The 26,253-nt window shown below is 56.0% G+C and overlaps 1 protein-coding gene across 5 annotated transcripts in view; it reads left to right on the plus strand.

Moving 5' to 3' along the window:
- Positions 1-24,935, plus strand: part of MELTF (melanotransferrin) — a 30,156-nt gene extending 5,221 nt beyond the window's left edge. For 2 of the 5 annotated variants that reach the window (XM_047733849.1, XM_047733858.1), the window contains exons 2-16: positions 1,761-1,915; positions 3,051-3,150; positions 5,380-5,562; positions 7,573-7,729; positions 8,388-8,455; positions 12,161-12,348; positions 13,030-13,210; positions 13,918-14,069; positions 16,618-16,714; positions 17,765-17,959; positions 18,939-19,095; positions 19,188-19,255; positions 20,919-21,106; positions 22,378-22,576; positions 23,072-24,935. In XM_047733849.1, the coding sequence (XP_047589805.1) occupies positions 1,761-1,915; positions 3,051-3,150; positions 5,380-5,562; positions 7,573-7,729; positions 8,388-8,455; positions 12,161-12,348; positions 13,030-13,210; positions 13,918-14,069; positions 16,618-16,714; positions 17,765-17,959; positions 18,939-19,095; positions 19,188-19,255; positions 20,919-21,106; positions 22,378-22,576; positions 23,072-23,163 (2,180 nt within the window). In that variant the 3' untranslated portion in view covers positions 23,164-24,935. Of the gene's footprint in view, positions 1-6; positions 1,916-3,050; positions 3,151-5,379; positions 5,563-7,572; positions 7,730-8,387; positions 8,456-12,160; positions 12,349-13,029; positions 13,211-13,917; positions 14,070-16,617; positions 16,715-17,764; positions 17,960-18,938; positions 19,096-19,187; positions 19,256-20,918; positions 21,107-22,377; positions 22,577-23,071 lie in introns of those variants that run through there. The other 3 variants (XM_047733830.1, XM_047733840.1, XM_047733855.1) reach the window with 3 other exon arrangements.
- The last annotated feature ends 1,318 nt before the right edge of the window (positions 24,936-26,253 follow it).

The raw sequence follows: 26,253 nt of genomic DNA on the forward strand, positions 1-26,253 counted from the left end.
CGGCCGCCTGGCCTTGGGAGCAGAGGGGAAGTGTGTTCTGAATCCGTATCTCCCCAGAAAGGGGGGAGGCGTAGAACGGCGCCAACCGCAGCTGAAGGCGGCCGAGGGAACTAACTCTGACCTCAGCTGCCTGGGACGTCTTGGAGGAAACCGCATTGACACGGGTCTTGACAAAGCGGGCCTTCTGACTGGCCAAAGAGAGGAGCAGTCGGAGGGGTGGAGGGGGGAGAGCCTTAAAGGGTCAGGAGGAGAGCTGGGAGGATGGACGCTTTTGATAGGCGTGGACGCTCCAGGAGGGTTTGGGGGCCAGAGCCCCTTTGCTTCTCCCGAGCCCCCGCGAGAGAAGATTCTAAGGGACTGGAAGGGAGGGGCGGAAGATGCAACCGGGAGCCAGCCCCAGGGCGCCCTGCGAGGTGCAAGGAGGAGGAAGGTGCTGCTGGGTCTTCTCTTCGTGTCTGTACCGCCCCCTCCCAAGGCAGCAAGGGCCCAGCGCAGTGAGGGGTGAGGTTGGGCCTCGGGGAGCTGCTGGCAGGGTCGCCGGACACCGACGGCCTCACCGCTCTGACCTCACGAATACCCTGAACCCGACACTGCGGTCCCAATTCTGCAGTTGCCCGCCCGGCCTACCAAGGGGCAGTCCTGGGGCTCTGGAGAGGGGGAGGCCATTTCACATTACAGGGTGCTGTGGGGAGTTGAGTCACAAAAGGTAGGCTGTGGGAGACCTTGCAGTCTTGACCCCTGGGGTGGGGTTGGGAAGGACAGGCTGCCACAAGAGGATGGCCTGGTCCCTGGGGGCCCGGAACTGGACCCAAAGCTGGGCCACATGAGTGGTGGAGGGAGGAGCTTGGGTCTGTAAAGGCATCCACCCCAAGGAAATCTGGCGCCACTTTTGCCCCCCAGGCTGGGAGCTCTCTGGGACTCTGACCTGGTCAGATGCCAGGACCCATAGGGTCCCCACTGGGAGGAGGGACCTAAGCAAAAGGCCACTGAGGACCTGTGCCTCCTGGCTTTCTACGTAGGTTTTCTTCAGCACGGAAGATGGATTTTCTCATCCGTGCTCTCCGATGACTAAGCAAGTTCAGAGAGCTCAAATAAGTTGCCCGAAGTCACCAGCTCCTTCTCTAGGAGCAGAAACTTGAGCTCAACCTGCTGATTTCTCAGCTTCCCCTAGGCAGGGGTAGGGGAGCCTGAGGATGTGTTTGTAATCACAGACGCTCCAGGAGGCCGCTAGGCTCCTTGAGGGCCACCGCCACCACCTCCCAGTCTCAATTCCCAATTGGTGAGGAGGGCTGAGGAACACTGAGTGAGAGACCCTACTGCCCTCTGGTTGGAAGACACAGAGGCCCAAAGGGGCCAGAACAGGAGCAGGAACTTGCCTGGTCACGGAACCAGACAGGACTCCTCAGCCTCTTTCCACTCAGCAGGCTGCCCTCCAGGCCAGTGAGCAGGCTTGGGACTAGCCGAGTGCTACCCTAGGAGACGCACACCCCCAGCCCTGCCTTAGCCTCTGTAATGTTCCAGGTCCTGAGCCGCCCCATCTGCCCCAAGTGCAGGGATGCATGTTCTACATGCACAGACCTCTGTGGTCTGTGACACCCCTTTCTGCCTCAGATCTCCCAGTGGGAGGGCAGGGCTATTGTGCGGGACTGGCTATGCATGCTCGGAGGTCACACAGCTTCTGGGGGGTCGGGGGCAGGGGATGGGGATGCTAGGGGCACTGGGCCTCTGGGCCTCTGGGCCTCATGGGTCCGTGCCCCCAGCGCTCAGCGGGATGGAAGTGCGGTGGTGCACGACCTCAGACCCAGAGCAGCAGAAATGCAGTGACATGAGCAAAGCCTTCCAAGAGGCCGGGATCCAGCCACCTGTTGTGTGTACCCAGGGCACCTCAGTGGACCACTGCATCCAGCTCATTGCGGTGAGTCCCAGCCCCTCACTCCGCCAGACAAGAGGTCTCTGACTCAGGAGGGAGCGCACAACAGCATCATTCACAGAGAAAGGTGCTGACTTCCCCTGCCAGGGCCAGGGTGAGGCTCTCTGGAGTTCCCCAGGCAACAAAGGCAGGCTTGTTTCTGCCAGCACCCAGCCCAGGCACTGGGAGGCCACAGGGAGGAGGGCCCTGGCTCAGATGGGCCCCAGCAGGGAAAGGTATCGAAGAGGCAGAGTTTCCCTTCCACCAGGCCCCTGCTAGAGTGGGGACACTACCCACCCCACCAAGGGGAGCCCAGACAAAAGACCTCTTGGGGGCGGTTTTCCAGAATGGGGCTTGTGCAGTTCTCAGGAAGGAGGAGTGGGCCCTCCCACCCCGCCTGGGTGAGTGAAGGGGGTTTGCAAAGAAGTGCTAGGCCGCAGATCTGCTCAGCTAGCCCTGATGCTACTCAGAGCTCGGACTTTGGTGGCAAGATGGGGTGTGGACGGAAGCCTGGGGACCTGGGTTTTCACTTCAGCTCGGCCCTTGATTTCTCCCCAGACCTCATCCAAGTCTCACACGGGCTGTGGGCTTAGGTAGGCTCCATGGTGAGGAAAGCAATTACACTGAACTAGAATTTTATCACGCACCTCAGGACACCAAGAGCATACTGCCATTTGTGTCTGAAATGAAAAGGGAAAAAATGAAGAGGGCATTTATGGGACTCAGTCTGCATCCTGGAAAACCTGAGAAACAGGTTAACAGTGGAGTCAGCGCTGAGAAATAGGCAAAAGAGGGAGGTTCCCTTTTTACTATGTGCCATTTTGTATGGCCTTATTTTTTTTTTTTAAACTATGGAAAGCCAGTAGAAGCCCTAGAAAATTACTCATTTTTAAATTACATAATTAGAAAAACAAGGCAAGCCCTCAGCCCAGGAGAGCTGTCACCTAGGACCTGGTAAAGGGTAAGCCTTCTAGGCCCTGGTGGTACAAGGCCAAGCCAGGGCAGGGTTCCTGGGCCAGAAGGACCAGTGTGGACCTCTGTGGCTTTGCAGGGGGCCCTGGGCAGACTAATGGATGCCCCTGAGCTCCTAGCTGAATGGGCCAGGGTGGCCAGCCTGCACTGACCCGCATGTTCCCAGCAGACCCGGGAGGCTGATGCCATCACCTTGGATGGAGGAGCCATTTATGAGTCAGGGAAGGAGCACGGCCTGAAGCCCGTGGTGGGCGAAGTATATGATCAAGGTCAGAGGGCGGGGTGGGGGGCGTGTCGGGCGGGGTGTGGGGGGGAGGAGGAGAAGAGGCTGTCTCTCTGTAGTGTGCCCTTGTTGGCGCCTGGCCTAACCCGACAGCCCTCAAGCTGTTCAGGAGCCCTGTCCCCAGAACAGTCCTAGGATCCAGGCCAGACAAACCTACAGAGACCCCCGCTGCTAAGTCTCTCTTGACACCCCCTCAGAGCAGGGTTGCCAGAGACACAGAGGGCTGACCAGAGTCCATTCTTCCTGTGGGGAGCCCATCACCCCTGTAACTTGCACCCACAAGCTCTCACTGAAGGGCTGCCCCATGTCTGCCAGAGTTGGGCCGAAGTTCAGGAGCCCTGTCAGAAGCAACGTGGAGGAGGAATAGGGCAGAGGAGTTGATGAGGACCTGAGGGCCCAACAAAGGAAGAACGCATCCCAGTTCTACCCATTCCTGTGAGCCTCTGTGACTTTGAACAGCCTTCCTTCCCTGACTGGAAAATGGGGACAGTGACACTTTCCTGTCACACAGACCAGATGAGTCAGCATGGGCACACCTGACCTGTGGTGTGTGCTTAGAAGTAGGAGTTCCTTTCCCTTAGTCCCTGCACCTCACCAAACACATGCCTCTAATTTAGCCTGCCCTTTGGAGCTCCGCCCCCCACCTCCCTTGTCCAGAGAACTAGCCCCTGTCACAGCCCAGCTTACTGTCACCCCTGAGAGCTCCCACAAAGGGCTTCTCTTTCCTGCTTTCCCGGAGCTCTGACTCAACACTGTTAAGATCCTGTCCTCTCCTTTTTTGTCTTTGTCCCCACCGCAGTGAGTCCTTTGAGGAAGGGCCTGGTGCTCCTCTCTGTAAAGCTGCTGGTACGTGGTACCTGGTACCCGGCACAGGGCCTCACTGGGCTGCTTGGTGAACTGATGACCATCAGATGACACAGGACACAGTCTAACCCAGCCAGCCTTTTCACTCAGAGGCCAGAAACTGCCCTGCCTCAGTGGCCCTCTTTAATTAATTAAGCACACTTTTGAGCCCCTGCTGCATGCCAGTTATAAGTACAAGAGTCATAAGCAAAAGAGAGCCAGTTCCTGCCCTCAGAGGGCAGGAGTCAGGTAGTGAACAAATAAACACAAAGAAGCGTAGTTACCAGTGTGGGAGGTGCTGTGGAGGAAGTAAAGGCCACAGGAAGAAAGGAAGGAATGTGGGGGAACCTACTGAAAGAGAGCAGAGAGGAAGGCATCTCACTTCTCTGAAGTGACCTTGCAGCTAAACCCTGATGAGGGTCCCAGGCAGGACAGAATTTGGTATGTTCCAGGAATCAGAAAGAAAGGGCATGGTGGGTCCATCAGAAGGTGGGGACAGGCCAGGCTCCTTAGGTTGGTGGGGGGTTAGCTCCGCTGTGCAAGAAATAGCACTGGCTAGAAGTCTATTTCATTCTGACTGTGGCCATCCCACCACTACAGGGTAGTGGGGGGGGCGGGGGGCGGGGTGACTGTGGTGAGGGAGGATGTGATGCCTCTGGTCATCAGTCCCCGTAGATGAGTCATCCCTGTCTTGCCTGAATGGCCCGTTGTGGGCCACATTTGGCCCAGGGGAATCTTTTGCAGGGCTGCCCACCCACATACATCCCATTCACGGTTCTGAGTGATTTGGAATATTGATAGTTTCATATATTCTCTTTCCTCTCCCTCCCCTTTCCCCCTCCCTCCTCCTCCCTACATTCTCAGCACCTAATGAGGTGAAGATCCTGCCTGCCCCACATGCTCCTCCCACCACTCTCTCCCCATAACCACGATAGCACCCCCTCCATCCCTCTGCGTTCCCCCAGGGGGCCTGGACTTGGGAGAACACAAGACTTGCAGGCTGCTTCTCCTTTCTGTGTGGCTACAGAGCCCCACTGACAGATGTAGACTTAGCCAAGTGCCCACTGACGGGAAGGAAAGGAGAGGAATGAGCCTCTGGGGATGGTGTCCACCACATCAGACAGGAGGGGACTGGGGTCTCATGCTGAAACGTGGATTGTACCCACTTGTGCTCCCAGCAGCCGGGAAGCCCGTGTACACATGCTTGTGTACATCCCTGCACACTTGGATGAATGTGCACACGTGCCCAGGTAGCTGTGCACACACATGTGCACGCATACACACCTGTCTCCCACAGCCTTCCCACCTGCGTTCAGCCCCCCTCATGGCTTCTCCCCTGCCACCCTCACTCCTCTCCTGTCCCTCCTTCTAGAGGTCGGTACCTCTTATTACGCTGTTGCTGTGGTCAAGAGGGGCTCCCACGTGACCATCAACACCTTGAGAGGTGTGAAGTCCTGTCACACGGGCATCAACAGGACAGTGGGCTGGAACGTGCCGGTGGGCTACCTGGTGGAGAGCGGCCGCCTATCTGTCATGGGTTGCGACGTGCTCAAGGGTAAGGGCTTTGGGCCCGGCAGGGGCTTCCCCTGCAGGGGCGCTGGGTCTCCTTCCTGGCCACTGCCCTGACTTCCCCTGATGGGTGACCTCCCTTGGGCTCCCCTTGAGCCTCCCATAATTAAGGAGCAGCACCATCGCACCTCCTCCAGGGCCTCCCCGACCCCCAGGTGGTGGTGTCCCCCCTTCCTCATTAGTGCTGGCCAGCCTGGGGCGGTCACATTAAAGCTCTGGTGGAGCAGCCTTTGGGGGTAGTTGATAATGACCCTCCCGATCGCTCCTTTCAGGACCCTAGGACACAGCCAAGCACAGGCCCACCCACAGCTGGGAGGGGGTGATGCCCAGGGAGCAGCTCTCACCTGCTGCAGACCTGTGCAGGTCCCTTTTTCCAGAAACACGTCCTCAGACAGATGAGAACTTTTTTCAGGACCCCAAACAAGCTGCCAGCTTGCACCCAGAAAGCTCACAACTGGGGAGAGACCTACGGCTCCCCAGTTGATTCACTTACAGTGAGAAGAGGGTGTCCTGCTACTAGAACATTCTACGGTGAGAGTTGAGAGGGGTTGTTGAGAATAACACACGCTGGGGGAGTGAGCTGAAGCCCCACGTGCCTGGCTGGAGTCCCCAGCCGTCAGCCCAGGGCCCGGGGCTCAACTCCTGCTTGTTCTGCTTTGGGCTTCTCCTGGCCACCCCGCTCTGACAGTCTGTCCACAGGGTGCTCCAGAACGTGATGTGGCCCCTGACCTCTGACAGCCACATTTGTGAACTGCCCTCTGGGGGGTCATACTCACACCCCCAACAGTTTGTCCATGAGTGCTGCCTCCTGGTTTGTCCCCTCAGTGACCAGTAATTCAGGGGCTGGGAGTTGGTGGGAGAGCCCGCGGGAGAGCCCAGACTTTGCTGTCGGAGAGTGGTACATGTCGGCCCTTCCCAGCATGGCTGCCTTCAAGTACACGTCTCTGCCCTGTTGAACTTCAGTGCCCCATCTGTCAAACAGGTCAACGCAGAGTCCCAGGCTGTGGCGCTGCCAGGCTGCAAGAGCTCAGAGGACATTTCCATGCAATGTGTGTCCCTGAGTACATCCTCGCTGCACAGAGCTGCTGTTATTATGAGCTCGACTTCATGCCCCTTGGGGGCACCTTGCTGTTGGTTGTGGGCACGTGCACGCACCTACACGCAAACCACTGTGTGCACACACATGCACAAGCCCGTACAGCACGTGACTGTGCGTAGACACATTCATACACTGCCCCCAGCAGCTGCAGCTACCACGTCAACCAGCTCGACCCACGGGAGCATGGAGGCCCGGTCCTCTCAGACAGTGGCCGGGGACGGGTGGTCTGGCGGTCAGTTGGCGCATGTATTGAATTTCCAATCCCCTGGGATGATGCCAAAAGAAAACCAGGAAAGGCATCCCACCGGGCAGAGCTGGATCCAGCGGGCTGGTACACCAGAGTCGGGCTCACCTTATGTGACACTGAGGAGACCCGAGCACAAGATGAATGGTTGTGCACAGCGGGGATGCTGGGTCATGGCGCTGGCAGGGGCCCCGGGACTACACAGATCTGACCACTTCCCCATTGAGGCCTTCCTACCCATACCCCTGCCCTCCTCCTGTTTTGAAAAGCTTTGTCTATGAAACTGTAGGCATTACGTCATAATTTCTCTTTTCCCCCACTGTCATCGATTACATATAACTGACTGGAAGCGAAACCTGCAGTGGAAACAGTATGTATGCAAAAGTCGTTGTATGTGGTGGTTTGGGGATAACTGTTTCCTTCCCTTGAGCCATTTTAAAATAACACCACTTCAACGCCCCTTGCTGCTTTTGTGGCCCCAGTTTGGGAATCACTGGCCCGTCCCATTCCCCCGTTTTTTGCTCAGACTGAAGCTGGGAGGGGCCGGCACATCCCTGGGGGGCCCAGCCCCGCTGCAGCCTGAGGAGGGTGAGCCCTCCTGGGGGGGCTGGTGGGTGGCTGACGGGCCTCCCTCTCCCTCCTCCTCCCCACAGCTGTCAGCGACTATTTTGGGGGTAGCTGTGTGCCCGGGGCAGGAGAGACGAGCTACTCAGAGTCCCTCTGTCGCTTGTGCCGGGGCAACGCTGCTGGGGAGGGGGTGTGTGACAAGAGCCACCTGGAGAGATACTACGACTACAGCGGGGCCTTCCGGTGAGAGGGCAGGGGTGGGAGGAGCAGAGTCGGGGCCCTGGAGGCCACAGGGAGGGTGGAAAACAGGGCACTTCGAGGGCCCCAGGGGAGTGGCCCGTTGGCTGCATCTCCTCAAAGCGCCCTTTATATAGTTCATGTGCCTCCTTAGTTTAAAAACGTCCAACTGGAATACGCCAGGCTGTGTTTGCTCACAAAGTCAACATGTTTGGTATTTTTAGAGATGAGGACTTAGAAGAAAATGGCAAAAACAGCCTTTTGCCACTTTCAAGTCCCCGTTTTGGTGCCTCAGACCAGCAGGGAGGGTGGGGAGCTTGGCAAAATGTGGCAGGAACCCTGCCGTCTTGGTCCTCGGGGCTGGCCCCACCCTCTGCACCTGATTAGAGCTGGTACTTTGGCTAAGCTGTCCATGGGGCCAGAAGAGTCCCCAGCAGCTGTGGGACAGCTGCCTCTGTCCACAGATGAGGACAGGGTTTGTTCAGCAGGGCTTGGAATGGAAGATTGCAGAGCCCCTCTAAGTGTCTTGGCCTCAGTATTTCCACCTAGAGAGCTGGCTGGGGCACCAAATGGGCCCACCAGGACAGACCCCTCCATTCCAGAACAGGCCTCCCAGAGGGCAGAGGAGCTCAGCCCAGCCCAGGCTCACAGTTTCTGCCCACAGGTGCCTGGCGGAAGGGGCCGGGGATGTGGCCTTCGTGAAACACAGCACAGTGCTGGAGAACACGGATGGTGAGTGGGAGGGGCCAGCCCCAGGGAGCAGCATCTTGGGCCCTGTAGCTGTCCCTGGAAGGAAGAGATGGGTGTTCTGAGTGGAGTTCAAATGGCTCCGTGGGGCGAGGGGGGCTGGTGGACACGGCTGCCATGCTCTGGTTTGTGTCTGGCATTGGCTTCCACTTTAAGACTGGGTCCCAGTTGTGCAGAAACATTTGCAAGTCTCTGCATGAATCCTCATCTACCCTTCCTCCTCTCCTTATCTAGAGAAGCCATCCATTCCTGATCCTGTAAAGAGATTGTAGTAAATGGGGGTTAGTGTTATGTGTAGATCCATTTATTGTCATTTAGTTTTTTTAATTTTGCAATAATTGAGCTTTAGAAAAGCTGCAAGAATAATTCAGAGAACTCCCATTTTTTCCAAAGATTGATTTATTTTAGAGAGAGTAGGGGAGGGGCAGAGGGAGAGGGAGAGAATCTCAAGCAGACTCCCCACTAAGCCCAGAGCCTGCGCTCCATCCTGAGATCATGACCTGAGCCAAAATAAGAGACATGCTAAACCAACTGAGCCACCCAGGCAACCTCCCACCCACATATATTTTTTTTACGCAGATTCCAACTTCAAGCATTTGCCATGTTGGATTTATCATTTTCTTCTATATTCATATGTATTCTTTCTTTGAGAATACATTTGCCTGCATCACGCCCTTTAATATTTTTGTGTGTATCTCTTAAAAACAAGGAGATGTGGACCTAGCCACAGCACAGTTAACAAATTCAGTAATTGTAACATTGACAAAATACCATTATCTAATCTATAGCACATAATCCAGATTCACTACTTGTCCCAATTCTCTCCTTTGTAGCAATTTTTTTCAGGTCCAGGACCTAATCTGTGATCACACACGGTAATTAGTTGTAGGTCTTTTTAGTTTCCTGTAACTGCTGAGCAGTTTCTCGATCTTTGTTTTTGTGGCATTGACATGTTTGAAGAGTCGGGCTAGTTAACTTTATAGAACATGCCCCAATTTGGATTTGCATAAGGATCATTTATTTAAGTTGAGATACAATTTGCATGCAACAAAATGCACTCTTGGAACTACAGGTCTGTGAGTTTCGGCAAAAACACAGGTGCATAATTACCACTGCAAATAGTGATTGTGACTAACCTTCCACCCTGTAAGTTCCTTGATGCCCCCTTCTGGCATTCACCAGTCACTTTTGTCTCTCTAGTTTTGCCTGTTCAATAATGTCTGATCATTGTCTTTTTTTTTAAATCATAATCTTTTTTTTTTTTTAATCATAACCTTTACCTTTAAAAGCAGAAAGTCTATCATGTGGTCTGACATTCAAGAGGCAAACAATATGAATCAGAAGAGAAACGATTTGAAAAAGAAGGAAGCACATAGGATTATCTCCAGGGCAGGATGATGGAGGAGATGGGCAACCGGGACTTGGGCCTCAAGATCAAGCAGGGGAAAATGTCAAAGTTGGAGAAAGAATAGGGGTGTATTGGGTTAAAGTTTGCTGTTTTTTAAATTTGTTTATTCATTTATTTACTTATTTATTTTAAGGGGGGCGATGGAGGCAGAGGGAGAGGGAGAGAAAGAATCTCAAGCAGACTCCCACTGAGTACAGAACCCAGTGCAGGGCTAGATCCGTGCCCCCAAGACTATGACCTGAGCTGAAATCGAGAGTCAGATGCTTAACCAACTGAGCCACCCAGGTGCCCCTAAAATCAGCTTTTTCAAAATGTTGATGGTAGGGGTGCCTGGATGGCTTAGTTGGTTGAGCATCCAGCTCTTGATTTCAGCTCCAGGCATGATCCCAGGGGACTGGGATCAAGTCCTGCGTTGGCCTCCTGACTCAGAGGGGAGAGCCTGCTTCTCCCTCCCCCACTGCTCCTTCTCCAGCTTGTGCTCGTGCGCTCTCTCTCCCTCTTTATCTGACAGATAAAATCTTTTAAAATTTTAATTAATTAAATAGGATAAAATGTTGATAATTTTAGGAAGTCTAAGGAGATAATTTTTTAAAGACTATCTTTATGCAAAAGATTGGTAAGAGCACAAATGGGAATGGACATTCCAACTGTTTGAAGAACAGGAGTGGCAGATTGTAATACCTAAACAGTGCATTTATGTCATGGGGGAAGGCCAGACCATCCCCCAGAGCTCCATACAAAGGCTTTGCAGCAGATGAAAAGTAGAGAACTGGGGAGGGAGGCGAGAATGACAGAGTGATTGCTAAGAATGCTCGAAACCATCACACAGACCTTAAACGTGACCTCCATGGAGGCTTCCAAACTATAACTCTCAAAGTTTTGGGGTTTGGGAGTGAAGAGTTTTCATGACCCCACGAATTATTTTTACCCCTTCTATTTCTTAGTAGAGGCTTATCCTCCTCATTTGAAAATTTTAAAAAGTCTATGTTGTTCTATAAGACCATCTGTTGAGTTACAGTTTTTTAAAATTAGACTTCTTAATATTCCTATCTGGTGTCCATAGTCACTCTTTCAAATAAATCTGGCTTTCTATTATAAATGAGTTTTATGGAAAATTTCCAAAAGGGTGGGGAAAATACTTTAAAATGACAAGTGAAAAAAAAAAAAAAAGTAGGGTGCAAGGGGCTCCTGGCTGGCTCAGTTGGTGGAGTGTGCAACTCTTGATCTGGGGTCATGAATTCAAGCCTCACATTGTGTTAGAGATTACTTAAATAATTTCTTTTTTAAAAAAAGTAGTGGGGCACCTGGGTGGCTCATTGAGTTGTGTGTCTGACTCATGATTTTGGCTCAGAAGATGATTTCATGGGTCGTGAGATAGAGCCTTCCATGCTCAGGGAGTCTGCTTGGGATTCTCTCCCTCTGCCCTTCCCCCTTCTCTCTGTCTCTCAAATAAACCTTTTAAAAAAGTAGTAGGAGCGGCCGTGGGTTAAGCCTCTGCTCCCCTCAGGTCATGATCTCAGGGTCCTAGGATTGAGCCCCGCATCGGGCTTTCTGCTCAGCAGGGACCCTGCTTCCTCCTCTCTCTGCCTGCCTCTCTGCCTACTTGTGATCTCTGTCTGTCAAATAAGTCTTAAAAAAAAGGGGGGAGGGGGTAGCAGGATACAAGATTGCCTATTGGATAGTCCTTAACTGTGTTAGAAATGGTTAGAAAATAGAAAAAACGACTTGGAGTAAATATCCTGAAACACGAATAGAGTAATACTGGATTAATGCATGGGCAAAGCTTTGGAGAGAGCTACCCTTTTCTCTTGGGCTACCATCCTTGGTCCGTCCTGTCTGGCTGTGTTCCCGCCATGGCCCTTGCCACCTGCGTAGAGTCTAATTGAGTGTCCAAGAGCAACAGGGACCTCCTGGCACATTTCTCTCTCCCTAAGCTCCCGAGTCTCTTAGTCTTAATGTTAATGAACAGGCCTGTTTACACGTGCTGTATTACCATCATATACCTCTAAGCCACATATGTCTAAGCCAGTATAAGTTTTATGGAAACTGGTGAGGGTTTGGAAATGCAAGTCAATAATGACAGTCTCTTGAGATACCTGGTCTTGTGGAATGCAGTCCCCAAGCTCCTTGTCATTCCCAGCTCTGGGTCTTCACCTCCTAGAAGAGTTTGTTTTCACCGTGAGTCTGTGGCCCTCCCCACCCTTTCCTGGGCCTTTCTGAGGCCCTTCCCATACCCCTCCGAGGGCGGAAGTTGGCTCACCACAGCCTTCCCATCTTCCCAGGGAAAACTCTTCCCTCCTGGGGCCAGGCACTGCTGTCCCGGGACTTCGAGCTGCTATGCCGGGATGGCAGCCGGGCTGATGTCACCGAGTGGAGGCGATGTCACCTGGCCCGGGTGCCTGCTCATGCTGTGGTGATGCGGGCGGATGCAGATGGGGGCCTCATGTTCCGGCTGCTCAATGAAGGCCAGGTGAGTTCAGGGCACCCCTCCCCCCCACACGGCTTTCCGGATGGTACCGAACCTCCTTGTCTCTTGCCAGGGTAGAAGCTCAGCTAGAGCCATCATTGGGCTGGCCAGCCAGGCCAAGAGGGGGCAGGACTCAGAGACCCTCCCCTGGGCCAGACCACAGCTAGGGAGGTCCCTATAGTGTCCAGCCTTAGTGTGAAGGAGGGACCAAGGGTGTGAGCTGGCAGCCAGAGACAGGAGCGAGAAGGGCTAGCCAGAGAGGCAGACCGGGGACCCGGGCACCCTTCCAAGAGAGCTGCTCATGTTTGTGGCTCTTAAGAAGTAAATCCAGAGTCTATGAGCCCATGAACAAAATGACAAAGCCAACAAATGTCAAAGGACACCATTGATTAAATGTGAGTACTGTTAAGCTGATACTTACAACCACAACAATCTCTGGGCACTCCAGCTCTAGGTATGTTTGCCCCCCACCTGTGCCACCATGGCCAGCCCCGTCCCATGTCCTCAGTCCCATTCCACCCCTGGGCCCTCAGTGTGACAAGGCAGAGTGCGCTGGGGGAGCACAGAGGATGTGGGTGGGGGTGCCTGGCCAGAGGAGCCACAGGCTGATCTGAGAGGAAGGGACATGCCGCCCTCCCCACTGGCCACACCTCCCCAGCCCCCTCTCCTGTCCCCGACACACAGCGTCTCTTCAGCCATGAGAGCAGCAGCTTCCAGATGTTCAGCTCCAAGGCCTACGGCCGGAAGGACCTGCTCTTCAAAGACTCCACCTCCGAGCTGGTGCCCATCGCCACACAGACCTATGAGGCCTGGCTGGGCCGCGAGTACCTACACGCCATGAAGGGCCTCCTCTGTGACCCCAACCGTAAGTCCACCTGTCTCTTGTTCCATGAGCTCCAGCCCAGCCTGACCACAGGCATGCAGTGCTTTCTGGAGAGGCAGCTGGGAAAGGACACTTACCCTAGAGGCTGTGTCCCTTGGCCTCCACCTCCCTGCCTCTAGGGGTTTGGAGAGGAAGCTTCTCCAGAGATGGATGGCCTGCTGTATCCCGGATGCCCCATCAGCTCCAAGGGGTAGGATCCAGACCATCAGGCCACGTCTTGGAAGCATCTCCCTGCCTATCCACACGGAAGTCATCAAGTCCCAGCATGCTCTCTCCTCAGTGCCTAACACCTCCTCCTGGCCACCCCACGGCCAAGGCCCTGGCTTGGGCATTGTCTGTTGACTGGACCATTGTTAGTCTACTGTGGGCTTTTTGCCTTCTGCCCCATATAGCCAGGGAGACGGTGTGCTACTCAGACACAGGACAGCCATGATATCCCCTCAGGCTTCCTCACAGCCCGGTGAAAGAGGCACAGTTATCCCCTTTCTGTGAGAGGAAACAGATCAGAGGGTAAAATAACTTCCTTTTCATAGCTAATGAGGGAAAGAACCAGAGTTTCCCTTGGGCCTGACTCCAAGCTCTCCCTACTGAGGTATAAGCTCCATGACTCCACCCCACAGGCCATGCTCGGGACCAGCCCCTGAAGCAGGTGAGTGTGGTGGTGACCACAAGCTCTCTCACACACACAGGGCTGCCTCACTATCTGCGCTGGTGTGTGCTGTCCACTCCCGAGATCCAGAAGTGTGGAGACATGGCTGTGGCCTTCAGCCGGCAGAGGCTCAAGCCAGAGATCCAGTGTGTGTCGGCCGAGTCTCCCCAGCACTGCATGGAATGGATCCAGGTGGGGGCCATGCCCAGGGGCACAAGAGTGGGCTGGAGGGGCAGGCGATGGCTGTGCCCGGGATGTCCTTGCCCTTGCCCTGTGCCACCCGGTCTGAAGCATAGGCAGTTTCCTGTGCCAACCTCAGAAAAGGGAGGAGGAGGACTGGCAGGGACCAGCCACCCCACCTCAAGGGAGGAGGGTGGGGGTGGGGGGGCTGTTTACTTTCAGGGAACTCAGGAACCTTTCCTCCCTGAGTGGGTGAGCTGAGAGCAGAAGGAACATTGGAGAGACACTGCTTGTCCTGTGGCCTTCAGTAGAGAGGCATGAAACGAAACACTACCGACCCTCACTAAGTACAGTGTACTCTGGTAGTTTCCATCGTACTCCATCCTAGTCCTTGTTTCTAAGCTTGTCATGGCCCATTACATGGCCTTTGGCACCCGCTGATCGGCTCGGCAGCCGCAGGTAAGGGCCCTGCCCTGCTGTGCTTCTCTGACTGGAAACTGAGGCCAGAGCTTGGAGGGGACACCGGGGCCTTGAAGGCAAGGTGGCTACAGTGGTCACAGGTGTCCCAGCAGGCCCCTGGTTCCTGGACTCCTCCCTTCTCTTTCGATTTTTTTTTTAAAGATTTTTTTTTTATTTATTTGTCCGAGAGAGAGGGAGAGAGAGCGAGCACAGGCAGACAGAATGGCAGGCAGAGGCAGAGGGAGAAGCAGGCTCCCCGCCAAGCAAGGAGCCCAATGTGGGACTCGATCCCAGGACGCTGGGATCATGACCTGAGCCGAAGGCAGCTGCTTAACCAACTGAGCCACCCAGGCGTCCCTCTTTCGATTTTTTTTAAGATTTTATTTACTTATTTTGAGAGAGAAAGAGCAAATGAGCACGAGGAGGGGCAGAGGGAGAGGGGGAATGTCTCAAGCAGACTCTGTGCTAAGCCCAACATGGGGCTAGATCTCAGGACCCTGAGATCATGACCTGAGCCAAAACCAAGAGTGGGACACTGAACAGACTGCATCACCCAGGAGCCCCCTCCCTCCTCTTTTTTATGAGCGAGTATGTGGGGCCTATGGGGTTACAATGAGGAGCCCTTCTCGGGGCAGTCCCTGAGCGCAGATAGACCACTGCCCCTCAGGAGTGTCCACACTGCCCCCCATTGACTTAGAGACCAAGAAGAGAAGAGTGGGCAGAAATAACAGGAGGCCAGGATCACGATAGAGGACGGCCTCACAAGCATGCGAGTGCCATGTGCCGCACGCACACTGTGCCAAGACTTCCCGTGGACCCCTTCCCTTAATCCTCACAGCAGCACAGGGTGGGTATGACCACTGCCAGGAACCTGAAGCTGGCAGAGGTTGGAGAAGCCACCTGCTCACAGTCCCCCAGCTCAGGGTGGGGAGCTCCTTGCCCCAGGGGCCCAAGGAGGCTGGCCTGACCCTGACCACAGGTAGTGCTGAGGGAGGGGTGCTCAGCTGGAACGGAGGAAGGGGAGACTGGAGGGGGAGGGCAGGCTGTCCTGTTTCGGGGGGGGAGGTGCAGGGGTTGGGTCCATGGGCTAGAAAACAGGGAGAGATGCAGGAGGGAGGGTTCAGCTCCCTATGGGCAAGAGCCTTTTCTCTGTCTAAACTCAAACAGGGCCAAGGGACTGTCCCATCAGAAAAGGAGCAGACTGCGTGGTTCCTTGAGAACCCCAGCAAGAGACTCAGAGATGCTTCATTCTCAGGCTCTCTGGGTGGTGTCCAGTGGACCTCTGACTCCCATGTGCTTCCCAGCCACAGTGGTCCGCAGAAGAGGGCTGTCAGCCTGACTGGGTTCCACCCTGCCCCCACAGTGGCTTGGAGGCCTGGGTTGGTGAAAGAGAGAGCCCCCAGAGGTGGATGCTCTGGGCTCAGAAATTAAGGCCACTGCCTGTTACTCCAGCATCACAGCGTCATGCTTCTGGGCCCGAATGGCCTGGGGCACCTTCCTGGGAAGCAGGTGTCCCCTCTCTCCCCCTGCCCCACCCCTTTTTTCCCTTGGGGTTTGTCACACTACTGTATCTCATTTATTAACCCCGAGGGGCAACCTGTCCAGAGGCTTCAGAATGGGCAAGAAAGGGTGGACGAGGGAGACCAGGGGGCTTCAGGCAGGTGGAGAGGAGAGAGCCCCGGGCCCTTCCTTCTCCCTGGGGCAGAGCTTTAACCACGGAACTGCTGTCTCTTGAGGCCTGGCTCCTTCACGTACTCGCATCGGCATTTAGCACATATGTACTGGCTTGTGTGGTGGGCCAGCCCTTGGCCGGGGGTGGGGGAATAGAGCATGGCACCCCAGGCGTCTGTGGGCTGCAGTCTCTGGGGAGGGCAGGGATAGTGCACAGTTCTGACAACAGGAGCAGCAGCCCCCAAGGGATGGGAGTGCTAGTGCCAGCTACTTTCCTGTCTCTGGTCTTTCAAACCCCGCTCTGGCCCACACATCCCACAAGGAGGGGGAGGGGGTCCCCAGGGGCGAGAGCCCAAGATACCCAACCCTAGCACCTCTGTCAGGTCCCGACACTTCCCCTGCCCAGTCGCTTTTTCTTGTCCCCCTTCAGAATGGGCAAATCGATGCGGTGACCCTGAAGGGCGAAGACATCTACACAGCAGGAAAGAAACACGGCCTGGTCCCAGCGGCGGGGGAGCACTATGCCCGTGAGTATAGGGTCCCGGCCCCATTCAGTGCTAGGAGGCAGCTGAGAGTTTCATCTGGATATCCTCAGTCTCCCCCCACCACCCCGCACCCCCCCCACACTCCCCGGGCCCTTTTCCCAAGCTCCCCTTCATGGTCTTTCTCCGGGATGGGTTGCTTTTTGTCACAGGCAAGCCCTCCTGCCTCAGGCCTTAGTTTCCCCATCAAATCATTAAAAGCCCGGCAGGTGTGGGCAAACTAACTTTTTTTTTTTTTTAAAGATTTTATTTATTTGACAGAGAGAGATCACAAGTAGAGAGAGAGAGAGAGGAGGGAGCAGGCTCCCTGCCTACCAGAGAGCCTGACGTGGGACTCGATCCCAGGACCCTGAGATCACGACCTGAGCTAAAGGCAGAGGCTTAACCCACTGAGCCACCCAGGCAGCCCGTGGGCAAACTTTCTGTAAGAGGTCAGAGAGTAAACATGTTAGGCTTTGCAGGCCACATGTTCATTGGTGGTTTGGGGTTTTTTTATTATTATTACTTTTTTTACAACCCTTTAAAAATACAAAAACTGTTTTATACGGCTAAGCCAGGTCGTACAAAAAGAGTATTTGCCACCCCCTCAAGGAGAGGGCCTCCTCTGCCTTTCCCGCCTACCCATTGGGGCTCATAGAAGATGGCCCTGGGGAACCGCCCCCTTCCAGTGGCCTGGGCTGGGGCCTTGGTGCTCTGTCCTCCTAAGTGGTGACTTCAGGTCCTTTCACTTGGATGTGAAGAGTCTCTGGGCTTAGGAAAAATGCTTCTGCGGCCCTCAGCTGTGCCTCCACCTTTCTCCCAGGAGGTGAGAAAAACACCACCTGGGTGTAAGGAAAGAAAAATCCCTTCGGGTGAGGAATGATGGGGGACAGGTTGGGGGAGACAGAACTCTGAAAAGTGGAGCCAAGGGCTGGCTTGGGAGTGGAAGCCAGGCGCCCTAGGGAATGGGTTGAAGGCTCCCGGGGACCGGCCCCAGGCTCTTGCCTGGCCAGGCACACACAGGTGAGAGGCCTCACTGGCGTCCCCTCTCCACAGCTGAGGACAGTAGCAACTCCTACTTCGTGGTGGCTGTGGTAAAGCGGAACAGCTCCTACGCCTTCACCCTGGACGAGCTCCGAGGCAAACGCTCCTGCCACTCTGGGTTCCACAGCCCCGCGGGCTGGGACATCCCCGTGGGCGCCCTGGTGCAGAGGGGCTTCATCCGGCCCAAGAACTGTGACGTCCTCACAGGTACTGCCCTCTGCAGGGATGCACATGTGCGAACTCCTTGGCGGGGGTAGGATGGGGGTGTCTGAGGGCCCGGGAGCTGTCTCCCAGCAGGAGCCCACAGAGCAGCCCAGAGAGATTTTCTCTTCATCCTTGATGTGCCCCGTTCTCTTGGGAAGGTTGGGAAATATTGTTGGCCACATTCGTAACCATCTGCGAGGGTCTGTTTGGTTCTGTGTGGGGTGCCATGGTGCCCCCTGCCACTTACCCAGAGGGGGACTGGCTCGAGCAGGCATGAGGAACAGGTGGCGTGCCTGGGTCTGGGCCTGGCTGGGTCACTGTCCAGTCATGGGGCTGTCCCCATATCCTGGCAGCCACTGGGCATCTGGGGGACCTTTATGGAAAGTGGCCAGCCATCTGTGTAAGTGCTGAAGAAGACACATTTACCAAGCAGCTACCATATGCCATAACCAGCCCCCCCCCCCATGTGTTAAATCACATACAGTCATGGGGAAAGGAAGGCAGTAGGAAGCTGGCAAGATCCTGGGCTGACTGTGCACACACCTCTGTCCCGTCTGGCACCTCAGGAAAAAAACCACATTTTTTCTTAAACCACCTCCACAAGCATACATGGAGTGTTAGGGTTGGCCGCTCCCACTCCTCTACAGCTGGGCAGTTGCCCTGACTGGAACAGAAGAGCTTATGAGGTAGTGAGTTCCCCATCCCTGAGAGAGTCCAAGGGAAGCCTGGGTGACTGCTAACCCAGAAGTGGTCCGTGGGGTTCCTGTATCTGGACAGCCGCTGTAGTTTCCTGATACTTGCAGCGCTCACAGGAGGAGATGGGCCCCTCTGAGCTTGGGTGGGCAGTGGAGCTGATGGATGCCCTGGAGACACAAGGCCAGGCAGAGTGGGCAGACCTGGGGGTGGGGGAGGCTCTCCCATCCCTGCTGCCCTTCCCTCTGATGGCCCCTCGACTCTGCCCTCCCCCTGACCCCCGCCCCAGCTGTGAGCGAGTTCTTCAGCTCAAGCTGCGTGCCTGTGAACAATGCCAAGAATTACCCATCCCCACTGTGCGCGCTCTGTGTGGGGGATGAGCAGGGCCGAAACAAGTGCGTCGGCAACAGCCAGGAGAGGTACTACGGCTACAGCGGCGCCTTCAGGTACTACGGCCACCTAGGGGTAGGGGATGCCTAGGGCCACTGCAGAGGCCGGGCCCTCCTGCCAACACTGGCCTTGGCCTCTCCCATGGCAGGTGCCTGGCTGAGAATGCAGGGGACGTCGCCTTCGTCAAGCACACGACTGTCTTCGAAAACACAAATGGTATGTGACTGGGCAGAGGTGGGGAGGCTGGGGCCAGAGCAGGGCTGGATCCTCCAAGAGCTGTTCCCTATCTACAGCATGGTTCAGGCCCCAGGTCCTGCTAGGATTGGAGCGGAACAGCAGCTGGGGAAGACAGAGGCTAAAAGGCTCTGCCCATGGGGGATCCCAGGGGCTCCAAGGTCCTCTCAGAACAGACCTCGGGCCACATGTCCAGGTCTGTAGGACACATGACAGTCTTGACCAGTCTAGAAACCAAATCTCCATTCCACCAAGACGGCAGAAACTCCACCTCTGTCAATGGGGAGAGATTCCTTCGGGGGCACTGATGGAGCACCAAGGTGTGTGGTGGGAGTGGCGGGGTCCTCAGCCCACATCAGCATCCGGGCTTCAGTCCTGAACGGGTCAGTTCCTCATGCAAGGAAATCACTGCCCCCAGTAGGCCATGCCAGGCAGGGCGTGCCCCCATTCCCATCACATGGGTGGCTTTTTCTCTGCAGTCCTCTTCCTGGGTCCCACCTGGGAAAAAGCACCCTGAAACTGTACGCTCCAGGCCCCCCGCCGAGCTCAAACCTAGGTCCTGTCAGGGTGCGGGGCCCTCTAAGCGTGCCTCACTTCCCTCCCTGCTCCTGTTCCACTTTGCCTTCAGCACCTGCTGGTCTTTCTCCATACAGTGCCTCCATGCAGGCTTTGAAACCCCAAATGCTGGAGGCTCAGTCTTCCTCACTGAGAAATTCTTTCCAAAAACTCCGTGCAGAAAGGCATAATGTGGTCCGAAGGGGAGGAGGAGACTGATGGAGAAGAAGCAAGACACGCAGGGAAAAAACATTAGGATTTCAAAACTTGGATCCCACCCTACTTGTGAAGGTCACCCACGCTGGGAGGGCTCCCAGGCCCTGTTGCCACCACCCCTCACCCATGCCCAGCTCCCATTGAGGACACTTGGGATGATCCTTCAGGAGGAGGGAGCTGTGGGCTCCCTCAGGAGCCAATGAGCCCTGTCTGGCTGCAGCCCTCTGCAGTCCTGTGATAGGCTTGGGAGGGGCCCTTTCAAGATTCACCTGCAGGGAGGCCCCCACCTCCCAAGGCCACTTCTTTCCCTTTATTTTTATCTCTACCTGAGGGCCCATGTGGAATTCTTCTGGAAATGGGAAGAGGGTGGATATTGAGTCAGTACTTGAAGACAGAAAACTAACGTGATTCCCAAGAGCAGTGTTTCTCAGGAAGCCCTTGTGACCCCCTGCTTCAGCCTCAATGGGTTGCTGGTTTAAAACAGTTTTGTGGGCCCCCCCGAGCTGTACCAGGCCCAAGACATGGAACACCCAGATGGGGCTCTTTGCCTGGGACTGATTAAGAGTCTTAGTTTTTCCACCTGTGAAATGGGGGGTGGTCACACTCCCTTGGTGTTACTGTCTTGAGGCTAGAGCAGGTGCTTGTAAAATGCCTGCGTCATTTTAGGTGCTCTACCCGCAGTGGTTCCAACCAGTGTTAGCAGCCCCTCTGGGCTCCCGGGTCCTGGCAGTGGAGCAGAGCAGTTGGGGAATGGAGTTGGGAAGCTGGCCAGACGTGGCCAAGGATTTGGGGATCCAGGAGGAGAGCAACCTCTCTCTTCCTCTGTCCCTCTGCTCCCTCCCTCTTCCTCTGTCCCTCTGCTCCCTCCCTTTAGGCCATAATTCTGAGCCCTGGGCTGCCCAGCTAAGATCAGAGGACTATGAGCTGCTGTGTCCCAATGGGGCCCGGGCTGAGGTGTCCCAGTTTGCAGCCTGCAATCTGGCACAGATGCCCTCCCACGCCGTCATGGTCCGGCCGGACACCAACATCTTCACTGTGTATGGACTGCTGGACAAGGCCCAGGTGAGCCAGGGCAGGGTTTCATCACTGGGGGGTGGGTGATGAGTTGAGCTGGGGCTCTCAGTGCCTCAGCATACCCAGAGCAAACCTAGGAATGCTGCGGGAAAGTTCAGAGATTTTCACTTAAGCCATTCCTTTACTATCCCTTCTGTGTCCTGCTTTATTAATGTTTCCTTCTCAGCCGGACCTGCCCTGAGCAAGATCATGGGGGTGTGTGGTGCTACGTCCAGTGGCTGTTTCTCAGCCCACATCTCCCTGACCCTTCAGCAGCACTGACCACAGCTCCCACCTGCTGGAGGAACTTGTCCCCTTGGCTCTGGGGCCACACCCGCTTGGCTCTCCTCTCAGGCTTGGTAGCCGCTCCTCATTTCCTGGCTTGTAACCACGGAGTGTCCCAGGGCTCCACTCCAAACCCTTCACCTGTGCCTGCTCTCCTGTTGACATCCCCCAGCCCCATGTCGTTAACAGCCATCTGTATATGGACAGCTTCCAAACACAGCCTCCGCCCTGCCTTCATCCCACCCTTCCATCTTGAACAACTGTCTGCTTGACATTTCTACTAGGGTTTCTAACAGGCTCCTCGGCCCAAACAAGCCTGTAGCTGGCCTGCCCTGCTTCCCTCCGCCTCCCCAGCTGCTCTGAGTGGCACCTCCAGACTTCCCATTTCCTCAGACTTCCATTTCCTCTTGAACGCCTGTCTTTCTCTAGCATTCTACATCTAGCCCCTTTGCAAATCCTGTTGGCTGGACTTTCATATACATCTGGAAGGAACCCAGACAGTCTGACAACAGGGCCCTTTGTTCCCAACCACCCCCCACTTCCACTTCCCACCTCCCACCTCCCCACCTCCCTACCTCCCACCTCCCCCCTCCCCACCTCCCTACCTCCCTACCTCCCAACCTCCCACCTCCCCACCTCCCCTCCTCTCTCCCACCTCCCCTCCTCTCTCCCCTTCTCCCCTTGGATGTGATATGGGGAAGAAACCCGTGGCAATGCACATTTTCCTGGAGAGAAGGCTGACCTGTCCTCAGAATCTCAAGCATCCATGAGCCCCCCCCCCCCCCCGAAAGATTGGTGGCCACTTTGAACCTTCTTACTGGGGTAGCTGCTGTCGTAGATCTACTCAGATCCCCTTTGAGGACAGCTCAGTGAGTGGTTGGGCTTACGCTGTCAGGTCAGCCTCAGTGCCCTGTCAGAGGCATGAACAGCAAGCAGCCCCTGAGTAGCAGTGGGCAAGCCCAGATGAAAGGCCGGTCTGCCTCTGGTGCTTTCAGGACCTGTTTGGGGATGACCACAATAAGAACGGCTTCAAAATGTTCGACTCCTCCAACTATCATGGCCAAGACCTGCTTTTCAAGGATGCCACGATCCGGGCGGTGCCTGTTGGGGAGAAAACCACCTACCGGGACTGGCTGGGCCCTGCCTATGTGGCGGCTCTGGAAGGCATGCTGTCCCAGCAGTGCTCAGGTGCAGGTAGGGCCTGGCCTGGAGGGCAGGCAGGTTACCTCTTTCCAGAGGAAGAGCAGGTGTTCCCGCCACATGCCCCTCCCCTACCCAGCATCCCTCCTGGCCTTGCACCCCCAATCCTTGAGTGAATTCATGGATGCCCTGGGTGGCTCCAGAGGATCAAGGTGAGGTGGGCGTGGTGGGAGGGTGGTCTGAGCTGGAGGGCCGCAGACAGAGCAGAAGTAGTGCCCGTGTAACTCAGAGGGACCTGGGTAAAGGAAAGGAAGGCTACAAGGAATGGTGCAGAGAGGACTGAGGCAGCCCCATACTTGAAAGGTCTCATTTTGAAAGGAATGAATATATAAAGAAAAACTGTAATAGGGCAGAAAAGGGGAGCCTGGGTGAGTCGAAGGCACAGAAACACCCCCTGGGTCAACGATGGGAACACCAGTGCCAGCTGCCTGCAAATGCTGTTCCAGGCGCCTGCGCGAAGGCCCTGACCGCGTGTGTTTGCTCCCCCAGCGGCCCTGGCCCCGGCCCCCGGGCTGTCCCTGCTGCTGCTGTCGCTGCTCCTGCTGGGCCTCCCTGCGGGCCTCCTGCAACCCACCCTCTGAAGCAGCCCCGGGCAAGCCCGGCCCTCCCTCGGAATGGAAACCTACTCTGAAATGTCTATAAATAAGCTGTTCTTCTCGCTCCGGGGGCCCGGGGGATGGGAGAGGACGGGTGAGAAACCCTGGAGCTCCCCGGAGCTGCGATGCCGGCACTGGGAGAAGCTGCTGTGATTGCTTCAAACCGGAATAAAAGCGAATGTGAAAGGAAGAGGCCCCCCCGCCTGCAGCCGAGTTGGACGCGAGCAGGGCTCCCCGTGAAGCAGCCCCCGCCTCCCCGGCACCACCTGGCCCGCGGCTACCTGAGGCCCCGCTGGCCGGCCTCCCAGTCACGCCGCACCCACGGGCTGGCGGGCTCCCACCACCCCGCCTCGCCAGGCTGCGGATTGGAAAAGGCCAGTTACCAAGGAAACAGGCTGAGCCCAGCTTCCCACACGGCCCCCTCTGCCAGGCCGGCCCTGCTGAGCTGGGGGGGGCTCCCACTCGCCCTGCAGGCAGTGCACAGGCCCCGAGTACCTCTGTGAGCCCTGCTCTGTCTGGGCTCTAACTGCCGCTCACAGCCTCCCTCCTCAGGCCTCTGGGTCTGTCCCTGGAGGCATCCGCCATATCAGGCTCCACCAGGCCTGCCCAGAAGGCGAAGCTGCTGGACACAGACAGCCCTTTGTCTTCTGTGGCTTGGCCTGGCCCAGACCACGGGACACCTGATGGGGCTGGGCTGGGAGGGGAGGGAGGCTGGAGCCCAGGAGCACAGGGTGAAATCCGTAAGGGCTCCTCGGACACAGGAAATGGCTCCTCCGACTTTCCTCATGTCCTCAGAGCTCCCCCTGAGTTTCCATCTCGAGTGTCCTCTCCTCCTACTCTCATGTGACACCCACGGCTGCCCCCGGACATCTAGCAGAGCAGTGGTCTCTAGGCTGAAGTGTTCAGCCTTGAGGACTGCCCAGAGAGCTCCAGGCCGGGAGCAGCAGGCGGCCCAGGCCTCCGAGGCCACCCAAGCCCACCCAAGTTCTCTAAGGAGGCAGGAACGGGCCGTGCCAGGCCCAGGTTAGGCGCCGGGAGGGAGCCCCACCTCCTCAGGGGTGAGCAGGAGGTGGTCTTAGCCTGCTCCAGCTTAGGACAGGGCAAGGGTCCGTCTGTCTCCTCTCCCGAGCCTCAGAGGGTCTTCTCTACTCCATTTTTGCCATGGTTGTCGGGGGAGCCAGAAAAGTTTCCAGAACTGCCAGCTCTTCCTCTGAATTTTGCTCCCAGAGGAAAGAAAAAAGAGGAGAAACGAGCAAGCCACCCTCTCAAGACTGGGAGCCGCGTGGGTCTGGAGCTATTTGCGGCTGGATCTGCGGGGGCCTTGGGGACGCCGATGACAGGCTGGTTCCTGGTGCTTCGCCCCCAGCGTGAGGGCGGATCCCTTCCATCTCCCAGCCGCCAAGGAGGCCCCGGCAGTATCCTGGCCACAGTCCTGCCATCCCAAGGTGCCCTAGTCACCGTGCTGTGAAGCAGCCGGCGAGGACACCGCCAAGCCTTGTACCCTCTGCCCTGAGGCACTGAGTGATTCTCCGACCTGATGATTGATTTTTTTTCTTTTTTTAAAGATTTGTGCAGTAAGAGTATTTGTTTGGCTATGCTGCACTGGGGTGACACCAGAACTATAAGCCATGGAAAGTGTGACCTGTGTGAATGCTAGGTGATGTTGGGTTTTTAGGTGACAGCAACATGGGGCCACCTTTGTGTCAGTGCTAAGAAAAATGTTGCTTTGTTTTTTTAATAAAGCGAAACAACCAGTACCTATTGAGGCCTGGAATCAGAAACGTCTGCTGCTCATTGACCTGTCTTCTCAGGTGGCCAGAGGCCTACCTGCCCCGCACCCTCCCCCACCCAGAATGGCAGTTTCCACTCAGAGCCCCATTTCCTGAGAGCCACAGTTGGGGACCAGCCCAGGCCTCGGGCCACTGAGGCCCCCAACACCGTACTCCATTCAGAACTGGCTCCCAGCTGACTCACTGGAGGAGGGAAGGGGCCCTCCCTCTGCCCTGTCCAGAGGTGTGCAGCAGTGGGGAGCTGGTCTTGGTTCATGTACCTTGCTCTGGGTGGGGAGGTGGAGGTTTCCTGAGCTCCACTCTACCTGGCTCCTCTACTGTTCCAGGCCTCCCTCCCTCCATTTCTGCAGCCCTCCCACAGCGCTGGGTCTCACTCCCACTATCCTCGACCCTGTAACTGGGAGGTCCGCCGTATCTCAGCAAGCTGGGCCAGGACCTGGCCCTCAGAAACTGTCCACATTGTCTCCCTGCCATATGGCTCTCCCTGGGCTCCCACTCCTGGCTAGAAACTTTGGGAGAGTCAGCAAGCATCTGAGTCCCATCTCCACATGTGAAACAGAAGCTGGTGAGATGGTTGCGCAGGTCGGATTCTACTGTATTTAAGACATTCCACAGCGCACTTGGCACCCCCAGATGCAGGAAAGAACGTTTGCTGTAACTTGCTAGTACTAGGACTCCTAAGAGCTTGTCTGGGGGTTTCCTGGGAGAATCACCTGATCGCCCAATGTGGGTCAGGTGTCTTCTACTGGACCACTTAGCTCAGGCAACCATCTGGCCGTCCTCAGAATCAGGCCACAGAGGCCCCACAGAAAGAGGAAATGAAATCATAGTGAACCAGTCAGCAGCCCCATGTGGTAACTCCAGGCCTGCTTTAGGCGCTAGCTGGCATTTGTCAAGCACTTGCTTATTAGTACCTACTGTTAGGACCCCCTAGACACGGCCTAGAGGGACTCTGCCCCTGGGCTTTGTGCTTTAGAGCACTGCTTTTTAAATGGGGATGTGCCTGTGCTTCTAGGGATTTGGTTAGAAACAGATCGTGATTCACAGGTGTGGAGTGAGGCGACAGTTCTACCCGGCACTCAGGTGGGGCCTACACAGCGGGTCAGGGGAACCACACTTTGAGAAACAAGCCTTCTGAGGCCTCTGCTAAAGCCCTCCTCTGACCACACCCCACCCGCAGCAGGAGGAATCACAGGGGAAGGGGCTGTGTTCGCGCCCAGAGCCCATGACCCAGCATTTAGACCATGCTTCTGGAATTCACGTTCCAAAGAGCCCTGAGCCAGCC

Source organism: Lutra lutra, chromosome 1 (genome assembly GCF_902655055.1).
Source record: "Lutra lutra chromosome 1, mLutLut1.2, whole genome shotgun sequence".
Taxonomy (NCBI): domain Eukaryota; kingdom Metazoa; phylum Chordata; class Mammalia; order Carnivora; family Mustelidae; genus Lutra; species Lutra lutra.